General features: G+C 54.8%; 6 protein-coding genes across 6 annotated transcripts; 3 read left to right on the plus strand and 3 right to left on the minus strand.

Moving 5' to 3' along the window:
• Positions 1-683: 683 nt before the first annotated feature.
• Positions 684-2,684, minus strand: GNI_060000 (putative translation initiation factor if-2; the record flags this gene model as incomplete). Its single annotated transcript, XM_011136196.1, has 1 exon — positions 684-2,684. A coding segment is annotated over one exon (2,001 nt), but the record flags the coding sequence as incomplete, so codon positions are not given.
• Positions 2,685-2,890: 206 nt separating this feature from the next.
• On the plus strand, positions 2,891-3,590 carry GNI_060010 (60S ribosomal protein L11; the record flags this gene model as incomplete). Its single annotated transcript, XM_011136197.1, has 2 exons — positions 2,891-2,974; positions 3,144-3,590. 2 exons carry the CDS (start codon positions 2,891-2,893, stop codon positions 3,588-3,590), a joined length of 531 nt encoding a protein of 176 aa, XP_011134499.1.
• A 619-nt stretch (positions 3,591-4,209) lies between these two features.
• On the plus strand, positions 4,210-6,099 carry GNI_060020 (hypothetical protein; the record flags this gene model as incomplete). Its single annotated transcript, XM_011136198.1, has 1 exon — positions 4,210-6,099. The coding sequence occupies one exon, from the start codon at positions 4,210-4,212 to the stop codon at positions 6,097-6,099; it is 1,890 nt and encodes a 629-aa protein (XP_011134500.1).
• A 13-nt stretch (positions 6,100-6,112) lies between these two features.
• On the minus strand, positions 6,113-7,087 carry GNI_060030 (hypothetical protein; the record flags this gene model as incomplete). Its single annotated transcript, XM_011136199.1, has 1 exon — positions 6,113-7,087. One exon carries the CDS (start codon positions 7,085-7,087, stop codon positions 6,113-6,115), a length of 975 nt encoding a protein of 324 aa, XP_011134501.1.
• A 315-nt stretch (positions 7,088-7,402) lies between these two features.
• On the minus strand, positions 7,403-8,002 carry GNI_060040 (putative glutathione S-transferase; the record flags this gene model as incomplete). Its single annotated transcript, XM_011136200.1, has 1 exon — positions 7,403-8,002. One exon carries the CDS (start codon positions 8,000-8,002, stop codon positions 7,403-7,405), a length of 600 nt encoding a protein of 199 aa, XP_011134502.1.
• A 667-nt stretch (positions 8,003-8,669) lies between these two features.
• GNI_060050 (hypothetical protein) lies at positions 8,670-9,630 on the plus strand (the record flags this gene model as incomplete). The annotated part of the gene is made up of 2 exons (XM_011136201.1): positions 8,670-9,534; positions 9,605-9,630. The coding sequence occupies 2 exons, from the start codon at positions 8,670-8,672 to the stop codon at positions 9,628-9,630; spliced, it is 891 nt and encodes a 296-aa protein (XP_011134503.1).
• Positions 9,631-11,118: the final 1,488 nt, after the last annotated feature.

Below are 11,118 nucleotides of genomic sequence, written 5' to 3' on the forward strand. Positions count from 1 at the left end.
TGAGGCGGTCCGGTGGGGGGTGGGGCGCGCCGGAGCACGGCGCTGGTTGACGTGATTTGTGGGTGACCCGCGGTACCCGTCCCAAGAGCTGGATTTCCGCCGTTAGGATTTCCCCCAGTCAAACTGTCGTAGAGCCAGTGGTCGTAAACCACGATCTCTGTGCTGCTGCCCGAGCCAGAAAAGGTTTCGTTAGTCCTGCTGGCGCCAAGGTCGTCCTCTCCCTTCAGTCGCGTTACGGCCGCTGTGCTCCAGTCCTCCTCAATTTGGTACATACTATTCTCAAAGGCCTCGAAGGTGAACATCACAATTCTAGTCTAATTAGGTTAAAAAAAAGAGAGCAGTCCTCAGACTATTCCCAAAACCTTCTTCAGGTGAACCACCAGTTTCGCGTGCTGGAAAAATTGGGACATATCAACCCCCTCTCTGTGCCCACCACTCTTTGCCCCCGCCCAACCAAGTGTGTGCCCCACTTTGTGCCCCACTGTACCCACGCGCAGTGCAGCCCCCGGGTGCCGGTCCCTATCCCGACTGTCCCCGACAAGTGCGCCAACTCCAGAAACCCAACTCCGTGCGTGTCGGACCAATGTCAAAGTGTCGGCTTCCGAAGCCAGGTGACATGTATGAACCCATTCCTGTGTGGCGTGCCCGTGGTGTGCCCGTGGTGTGCCCGTGGTGTGGTTTACTTCAGTTAGCTCATCTCTGAAGTGTGTTTTCATAACATTGATTGATGCTCGCGAGATGTTTGAGACAATCCTACTTTTCTCGTCGAAGTGTCTGCCAAAGGTGACGTTCTGATCGCCAGTAACCTTGATACAGACCTCCTGCCCTTTCCGGGCACTGTCTACAGGTTTTTGTTCGAGTTCAATCGACTCGACGGAACCGATTTTGCATTCTCGGTCTGGCACGATGAGAGGCGTGCCGACACGGAGGAGACCGTCCTCTACTTTGACGCCAAATACGAGGGGAGCCTTCTTGTTATAGATGCAATTGGGGAGGATGCGTAGCATACAGGGGAAAATGGCTTCCTTGGACTTGCTTCTTTTCTGCTCCTCGCGGTAGTCCTGAATGTGTTTCGTGAACATGTCGAAAAGATGGTAAATGATGTCCGCACAGAAGATCTTGACGTCATGTTCCTTGGCGGCCTTTTCTGCTTCGGAATCGACTTTCACGTCGAATGCGAGGATGGCAGCGTATTCATTGCAACCTCGCTCATTCATCGTGTTAGCTTGCAAGACGGCGATTTTGTGTACAGTGCCGATGCTGATGCCGTTGACGGGGATGTTGCTTTCTTTGAGGAAATCCAGCAAAGCCTCGAGCGATCCGAGCGTGCTGGCCACGACATGTACACCGTCACTCGTTTTGTCGATAGCCTTGAAGATGCCGCTCATATCTTGTTGCACTTCATCCTTGAGCTCCTCAATCAGATCCTCATCCTTTGGGTTCCTCACCACCTTAATCATCGTGCCCGCCACAGCCCCTTCCAGGTTGGGCGCCGCGATTTTCAGGCCCATTGCCGCGCAGATCCGCTTGTGTCTCAGATATTCGCCTTTCACTCGCAGCTCCTTCATCGGATGGGGCGTCAGAAGAGTACGGATTTGGGTTACTATAGCTTCATTCATCCCACATACGACGATGGTGTCTCCCTCGCTCAGCGCCCCACCCACGAGGATTACGTCAATGGTGGTACCCAAGCCCTCCACTGTTTTCACTTCGAGCACGGAGCACTCAACGTTCTCTTCATCCAAAGTGATTTTCTGAGCCATCAGCGTCTGAGTGAGCTTAACCACCGTACACAACAAGTCGGGAATACCTTCCCCTGTCACTGCTGACGTGGGCACCACCTGTATTGTCTTTTTTGGGTCCTGATTCTCCGTGTACAACGCAAAATTCAGACCCTCCGTCTCTATCAGTTCCAGCACACACGCGCGTGCGCGGTCCCTAAATAACTCGGTCACGCTCTTTTTCTGAGCCTTTATAGTCTTCATGAAAGGTGCCCACTCATCCGACATCCAGCCGTAAATACGATCCACCTTGTTCAATGCAACCACAAAGGGGCACCGTCGCTGCTTCAACATTTGAATACTCTCACGCGTTTGCGGCTCCAAGCCGTGCATAATGTCGACGACCAATATCGCCAAATCGCACAGACTGGAACCTCGCTTACGCAGGTTACTGAAGGATGCGTGACCCGGGGTATCAATGATTAACAACCCCGGCACCTGCAAGTTCAACTTACGGTCAATTTTGTGGCATTGCGTCAGCAAGGACTCGCGAGGAAAGAAGGTAGCGCCAATCTGCTGCGTAATACCACCTGCCTCCTTCTCCCCCACGTTGGTGCGCCGAATCTTGTCCAGCAATTTGGTTTTTCCCGTGTCTACGTGCCCCATGATACAAAGGATGGGAGAACGAAACTTCTGGTCCGAATAGTCAATCGGGGCGGACTTCTTCCCACCCTTCTGCTTTGCTGCCGCTTGCTTCGGTAAGGCAGACTGCTTACCTACCACAGCAGCTTGCTTGGAAGCACCGGCCTGCCTAAATGCATTAACTTGTTTGGACACATCAGCTTGCTTGGCTCCTTGTCTTTCCCTAGACACGTCTTTCCTAGTCTGAGGTGATTCGTCCTCCAACACTTCCGACTCGGATGATGTATCCTCCCAGTCTTCGCACTCAGAGTCACTGCCCATTATCACCACCGAAATTAACCAAAAAAGCCGGCCCCGCAAGTTGCACTACAGCCGTGCCCCGCTTGTGTTCTTTCCCCAGTCCGCCTCATTCCTGTCGTGCTTGGGTACAGTGAGCACTGAGTCTCGGGCGCACACTCGCCCCGGCCCAAGACATGACGGGGAAGTTTTTTTTTGCCTCCCAACTTTGCTGAAAACGCCGTACCGCCATGGCAGCTGAAGGGAAGAAGGCAGAGAACCCCATGAGGGAGATCCGAATTGAGAAGGTTGTTCTTGACATATGCGTCGGCGAGGTAATAAACACATCACGCGCGTGCAAACACGTGTGTGCGCACACATTGAACTGTGTCCGATAATACTCACCATGTATCCTGCGAAGTTTACATATTCTACCAGTGCTGACAACGCTTCCGAGCACCAGGCATCCTTGTGGCATGATGTAGTTATCGTTCCCTTTTGTAGCCCGGTGATCGTTTGACCCGTGCTGCCCGTGTGTTGGAACAGCTGAGTGGCCAGAAGCCGGTCCTCTCGAAGGCTCGGTTGACCATCCGTTCGTTCGGGATCCGTCGTAACGACAAGATTGCCGCCCATGTGACTGTCCGTGGCCAGAAGGCTGCTGAGTTGCTGGAGTTGGGTCTTAAGGTCAAGGAGTTCGAGTTGAAGAAGTCTTGCTTCTCCAGCACCGGCACCTTCGGCTTCGGTATTTCCGAGCACATTGACCTGGGTATCAAGTACGACCCGTCCGTAGGTATCTACGGTCTTAACTTCGTGGTGCACTTGGCCCGCCCCGGTCTGCGGGTATCCCGCCGCCACCGCCGCCAAAGCAAGGTCGGCAACAAACACCGAGTTACCACGGACGAAGCCCAACAATGGTTCCGTAACAAGTACGATGGCATCCTCCTCGAGTAAACTTTTTCCATGCATTAGACTTCAGCCTCTCTCAGCAACCTATTTTGGCACCGCTAAATATTGGGCGCCGCTGAATATCCGACACCACTAAATATTCGAAGGGGGGAGTGGCTAAGGAATGTCACCAGCGACAGCCAACACCGTCACTACCCTAGTCACGGTACTGAAACAGCTGACCAATTCAGTTTTGAAAGGGCTCAGTGGGCAGTTGGTTGACGTTGCTGCAGGGAGAGAAGTTCATCTCGTTCCTCTCCTCCGCCAAGTGAATAGATTACAAAGGGTGCATTCGCAATTGAATGAAATCACAAATTGCCACCATTTCCGGGAGTATGGTCCATTTGTGGCTGCCAAAGACCAAATCCTCCAAGGACTAAGCTTTCACGTAACAGAACAGTTCCCCGCACTACCCCATAATCTGCGCACACCCGTGTGCGCACACCCGTGCGATTATTCTCTCAGAAATCTAATATAAATCTGCCGACTTACCAAGACCGGGGTGACACCATTTCAGATGCAGATGTGCGTCTGGAGTTGGTGATGGTGCTCGACAAGCTTGCGGTTAGTGACGACGAAGCTAATGCGCTGCGTTCCGCCATTTTTAACAAAATTTTGAGTGCAGATGATTGCCTCCTTCCTTGGGCAGGAGCCTGAGCCGAATGCATCAGGGACCAATGCTGGTATTACACAAGCAATTTTACTACTGGTATCGTTGCTAGGTTATTTTTCGTTGTTGATCGTCGAGTCAATAAAAGAGCGGAGAAAGGAGTATGAATTTAGGCGACAACAGATCCGGGAGCAGTTAGAGATAGCCGAAGCAGAAGAAAAGGAGACGCAAAAAGATCAGAAACCGTTTCTCTTTCAGTTGCCCGAGAGCAGCGTGATTAATCTGACGGTGCCCGCCTGGTTGAACCCGGCTTCCGACGTCTCGGCGAGAGCGGAGGGGGCCGATAAGGTCCAAGACATCGGCAGTGGATCGTACTCAACGAAAGCTTCGTCGCGTGGACCCGCTAGCGGTCCCGACCCGTCCTCGGCCGACCCGTCCTCGGCCGGCCTGTCCTCGGCCGGCCTGTCCTCGGCCGGGGAGACGTATATGCCGAGGCCGGAGGTAGGGGATGGGCCGTCAATGAAGGCGCTCGAGTTGAAGGAAGGGAAAAGGAAGATTTTGCTCCGGCGGTACCAGTACCTTTCTTCTGCTCCGGGTCCTTACCCTTTACAGATAACAGGTTCTCAATTCAATGTAAAAGCTGGGCGGCCCTCGCCAGCTTTTGACGTGGCTCTCTCGTCGGGAAGGAAGAAGAGCATGGAAGAAAACGCGGTCGGTCCGCGCTCCAGTCCTGATGTCTTACGGACGGGGACGACCGCGTTAACAGGTGCTTCTTCCAGTGGGGCGTCTTTGCTATCGCAAATGGACCCCGCGACTGTGCGAAGACTGTTCGTGCCGCGGCCAGGCATCCGCCGCCAAGTGAGTGGAGTCCTCGTTCCGGCTTCCGGGGGATGCCTACGGAGGCCGCGTGTCTCGGTCGTTCCGGAAGAAGACGAGAAGCGCGCCTCAATCCTTCTGGTACCTTCGCCTCGGTACTGCCCGAAGGTCGTCCACGACGAGGCAGTGATCATGCTTCGCTCGTCGCCCTCTCTCCACCACGACAGAATGCGCTCCTCCTCCCCCAGAATATCCCCGTGTAGACGGTCAGCTAGATCTGGGGTTTTCTCGGGCAGTCGTGTGATGGGGAAGGTGGTCCCGCGAAGTGCGCCTGCCCACACCCGCAGGTCTGCCAGATCGCGCGCCAGGCTATCTCTTTTACAATCGTCCAGGAAAGAACTGTCTTCAAAACGAGGACTGCGTTCCAAAGCAGGACTGTGTTCTAAACGAGAACTCAAACGGGGACTATCTGTCAAACGAGGACGGTGTTTCGGTTCTGTTGCCGACCGTTATCGCTACCAGATATCACCTCACTCTCGTGGGGGTTTCGTCCCTTCTCCTGCTGGTCCGGCCTACGGCAAGCGCTCGCGGTCCGGGGCGTCTCGGCACCGTTCTAGTCAGGGGCGCTCTTTCGGCTCTCCCAGAGATGCTGAAGAACGCAAGCCGAGTTCGACTGAGACCCAGTCCCCGAGTTCGTGTGTGCAGTCCCGGAGAAACAGTACGCCGCGAATTGCCGGGTTGGAGGAGAGTTGTCCGTCGAGCCAGGAAGATTTGGGCGGTCATAACGACTGCAGCAGCGAAGAGTCTTCGTTCAGCAAAGAGTGTTCATGCAGTGATGAACTCTCGTCCAATGAGGAACTCTCGCCCAATGAGGAACTCTCGTCCATCGAGGAGCTCTCGTCTAGCGAGGAGTTCTCGTTCAGTCAGAGCAGCCTCGGAGACGTTGTGTTGAACTTGCCGGGTGGGGTGCCTCGTCTGTGGAGGTTAGACGAGCCGTGGGGTGAGACTGAAGAACTCCCCGTAATGAGTTTCGCATCAATTTTTAACGACGAGTGTTTGGAAGACATTTGCTTGGTAAACATGGTGTAAAAATATACTGATATCAGCACCCCATGGCATGATAGAATTCTTCATAAGCGGGGAGCACGACTCTCGGTCCATTGATGACCTCTTCGTTGAGTGCGCTGAGCATGGCGATGAGGTCTTCAGCAGCTTTGGAGAGTGCAGCGGGATTGACCCGACCTTGTGTTACCTCGAGGATGTGTGCAATCATGAAGCCGATTACGCCGCCGGTTGTGGGGGGTACGTCCTCGAAGTTGTTTGCCTCGAGGGCACTACGGAGGGCGGTGAGTCCTTGGACGCTGAGCGAAGCGGTCTTCTCTCGGTCGATGGATACGTCTGCTTCCTGAGCAACTTTAGAGAGGAGGTCTTCAAAGCAGCCGTTGCACTGTTGGAGACGATGTATGAAATCGGAGAAGATTTCTTTTCCGTGGAGCTTCATGGCCGTGTTCCAGTTGTACAGGAAGGACTCTTCGGACTGCAGGTCCCCGTCTGCGTCGAGCTCACCAAAGGGCAGCGTGGTACAGGAAGGGATGACCACAGCTAACGGCGTCGCGACCGAGCTGTGGATAAATTTGGCACGCAAGACGTCGTGGTCGATCCCGAGAGCGGTCGCGTTGAGGATGGCCAAGTGACTGTCAATCAGAGCCGGTAACTGCGTTAGCATCGCAGACGGGTCGCCGCCGGTCAACACCTCCCCACCGCGGGTCGCCAGCGACTCTACCATTTCGTCGATCTCGGCACAATGTCCCGAGCGGCCCTGTTCCGCCAGAAGCGAAGCGCTCTTGGGAGGCGTACTTAGTGAATTCACACGCTCCCACGTCTCTGGCACCTGCAACGCCTCGTGCAAAGACTGCATGTTCCCCATCAACGTGTCTCCGTTGAACAACAAAGACGCGAACTTTGTCAATCCGATCCGGAACTGAAGAATGTGACACACACTCAACTCCGCCGGGTTGCTCACTACATAGTGCTTCGCCAGCACCGGAGACCACAACAAGAAGCTCTTGACTCTCATCAGGCAGGCACTTGAAGGCTACTGGCACTTGAAGGCTACTGGCACTTGAAGGCTACTGGCACTTGAAGGTTTTCTCTTTCTTAATTTTCCGCACACTCGTATGTCAGCAGGCGCGAAACGATGTTAAACGCGCAATTGCGTCAGACCCCTAACCCCCTCATCATTGCTATAAGAGACTCTTACGGCCGCTGGCGAGACATTGTGAGAGCATGAATTATTCTCTCCCTCAAGGAGAGAGCGTGTCGACACTGAAAAACTCGACAGGGCTGAGCCCTGACACCACTAAGCCCTGCCTGGTGTTACTGCGTCCTGGCATTACTGCGTTCTGGAGGCGTAGTAGTCTTTTACTCGAGGGTGGTGCAGCACAGCTTCGTAGACTTGGTAGAGATGAGTATATTGTTGAACATTGGTGTCGGGAAGTCTGTCAACGGCGTTTTTGAAAAAGCCAAATATCCCTAAGTCCGCGTAGGTCATTGACTTCCCATTCACCCAGGCCTCTCCCTTGGACTGTCGGCTTCCCAACACTTTGTCCGCAGCCAGTAGGCGGGTCCTCAGGTCCTTCAGATTCTCCTCCCTATCCCCTCGGTCGTGGATTAGGCAGCGCATTACCGAGTAGGCGTCCAGAGCAACGTTGTAGGCTTGCTCACACACGGCCAACTCAAGTAGATCAAAAGGGACAAGTCCTGATCTACCAGCTGCATAGACCAAGATCGCTTTGCTCTCAGTGATAAAGCCACCGTCTTTAAACTCAAGCCAAGGGCACTTCCCACTGGGAGCCTTCGCCTTAAATTCATTTACCCACTGGTCACGACTAAATCGCACGTCTTCAAACGGGACACCTCCAATATGGAACGCAAGACGCACAGCTTCACCAAAACCGACCGCATCGAAGTAATACAAACTTATATCAGGCATAACCAATTATCTCAAAAATAATTACCCTTCGAAATTGAACTCAAATATTCAAGCAACAGAAACAGTAGTTTGCTTTCTAGATCATGGACGTGGGTGAAACATTTTCCCTGTGCGCACACACTTTTGTGCGCGCACCGTGAGTCGCCCAAATGGTTTTGGCTCCCGGTTTCATAAATCACCAATCAAGCACTGCGTGACTCGGGGCGCTTCCTACTCAATATCTCACCAATTTAAAAAAATAAAAAAGGTTGACTCATATTACGTCGTGATGCATTTGAACGGTGTGCGTGGCGTGTCGAGACACAGCAGCTCAATGGCGGGCCGACAACCGGGTTTTTATTATTTCAGGGAGAGAGGGCAACGTGGCCACACACTCCTGACCTGTTCCGCGACTTGGACGACGATCTCAGCGTTGGTGGGCTGTTTTCCAGCATTCATTATGGCACACCAGTGTGTGCTTCATTTCTAGCAGACAGTTCTACCAGACAGGATGAATATCGTCGCATAATTTTTGGGTATGAAAAGTGCTTCCAGTTGCCGGGAGCCGGTGTGGCAGGTTTGGGTGTGCTTGGGTGTGCTGGAAGGGCCTTTGTCGCTTCCGCTTCAGTCGGGTGCCGCGGTGTTCGAGTCGAGTGGTTTGGGTTCGCCTAGTTCTTTGTCGGGGCTTATGTGCGTTAAGGGGAAGCCGAAGCTGAAGATCGTGGAGTCTCGGTTGATGGTAGAAGGCCCGGATGGGGCGATGGTACCCCTGGCGTCGTCGGAGTGTTTCGCGACTGAAAAGTGGGGGGTGGTTAGTTGCAAGAGCGACCTGGTCGAAGACAAGGATCATTGTTGGGCATGGAACGATTTTGCTGGCAAGATGTTCGCCCAACGTACTTGCCACCTGTCTGGACCGGACCCAAAGAAGACATATGCTATCCCGGAAATAAACGTTGTGAAGCTGCGGAATTTGGTGGAGAACTGTGTGCTGCCTGTGGAAGAGTTGAAGGAGGTGGAGAAAGAGGTGCTAAGCATCCTAGGGGACAAGGGTTGGTATATTGCCAACGATGACCAGGTCTACGTGTACATGGGATTCCGCAAAAGCTTCCTGAAGATACGCGAGGGTCTAAGACCGATCGTCGTGCCGTGGTGCCCACAGCTCGAGCGCCGCAGCCACAAAAGCCCTGTGGGCAACGTTGAACTAGGCAGCGTGCGTCAGGAAGCTGAGAAACGCACACGACATTACTTTGAGAAACTCAAGGCCGTGACACGTGCGGAAGTGCGCTTTACGACCGAACATTCGGGCGACACGACCGACGACGAGATCGACACTGAGCCGGCGGCACAAAGATCCGCGGACCACTGGCCGGGTGGAGCCTGGGAGACTGCTTCCACCTGGGTGTTGCCCCCGCGACATGACCCTTCGCTCTTCCTTCCGGGGGCGATGAACCGTGCTCCGGCGAGGTCTCTGAGCTGTGCCGCGGACACTGGGAAGCCGGACCTGCCCGCTGTTGTACCCGTCCGCGGCCAGTGGCGGTCCTCATCCGGCAGGAGTAAGGCGGGCAACAAACTCATTCGCTCGCTGACTAACTTGGTCACGGCTTCGCCGAGACTAGGCCGCAGCACCCGCGCCTCAGGCTCCTACGTGAACATCAGCAGGAGCTCCAGCACAATCTCGAGCACGACGTCTAGCGTGGCGTCCACCCCGCAGATGTCCTCAAGACATACCATTCTACAAGAAGCCGCCATGTCCAAACATGGCCGCTCAAAACCCGTCCGGTGCAAATCTGCGATGTCTAAGTCCGAGCCGCGTCCTCCAAGTGGACCGTCCAAGCGGTCTCAGTCCCATGCTGAGTCGAAGGAAAGCAAGGCAGCCTCCAGGTCGGTTACCGACTTGACGGAGGCCCCGATTCCGGCACCCAGGAGACTTCACAGATCGAAGAGCGCCCCCAAGGCCAAGCCGCTCGACCAACCACCGACCACCCCCAACGGCAACGAGGTACAACCCCCCACACCCCTCTCCAGGCGGCTGGGAAGGTCCGCAACCGAAGAAAACCCCATGAGTCCAGTCCCTGTTAGAGTACGGAAAGATGACGATGCCCCGACCTCACAAGCCGGACCTCATTCGGCACTGCGTCCACGTACCCCCTCGACCCGACTGATGCACGTGGTGCCACCAAGGGCGCCCCAGGAGACCTTCTTTCAGGAGACGACATCTCATGAAAGGGCCCATCATAGATCCCACCACCATAAGACGAAATCCCACCAGACGATTCCCCCAGAGAAGACCCCCCGCAAGACCACATCCCATAAGACCAAATCCCATAAGACCAAATCTCAGGAGTCCATCCACCATCGGACGTCCCAAGAGAACATTCCCCAGGAACCCATCCCCCACAAGAACAAGAAAACTCACCGTGAACCCCACAAGAGGACCCATAATGCCCCTGCATCCGCCCTTACCTCACCCGCCCTTGCTGCCTTCGCGGAACTTACCGTGGCGAGTCCCCGGCCGCAGAGGGCTGCGAAACCGATGGGTCTAGCGAGTCCGTTGCCACAGAGGGCTCCGAAAGCGTCGGAGCTAGCGAGTCCGCTGCCACGCAGGGCTCCGAAAGCGTCGGAGCTAGCGAGTCCGCTGCCACGCAGGGCTCCGAAAGCGTCGGAGCTAGCGAGTCCGCTGCCACAGAGGGCTCCGAAAGCGTCGGAGCTAGCGAGTCCGCTGCCACGCATGGCTCTGAAACCGTTGGGGCTAGCGAGCCCGCGACCAAGGAGGGCTACCGATCCGTCATCAAGCCAGGCGGGTACGCCCCTGAAATCAGCAGACGTTTCCGTCATCAAGTGGAAACCCATCACCGCCGTGGCGGTCTCGTCACACCTCCACAAGGCGAAGCGCGGAGTCGCCGACTGGCCTCCACAAGACGAGGCGGACGTCTCTTACGCGTAAGATGCCATTTTTTGTTGAGGCCATCCATTTTTTGCGAGATAAATAGTAGTAGTTTTTTCCCACCCTAATATTCCAATCAGCGACACCCACCCTGCTGCCCGCCCGGCAAGTCCCTGCCGTCAACCCGTACGCTTCTTTTTTCCGATCTTCAGCCGCTCCATCATGTGAGATGTAAAGGGTTGCTACACACTCC

This window comes from Gregarina niphandrodes (genome assembly GCF_000223845.1).
Source record: "Gregarina niphandrodes unplaced genomic scaffold scaffold00009, whole genome shotgun sequence".
Taxonomy (NCBI): Eukaryota; Apicomplexa; class Conoidasida; order Eugregarinorida; family Gregarinidae; genus Gregarina; species Gregarina niphandrodes.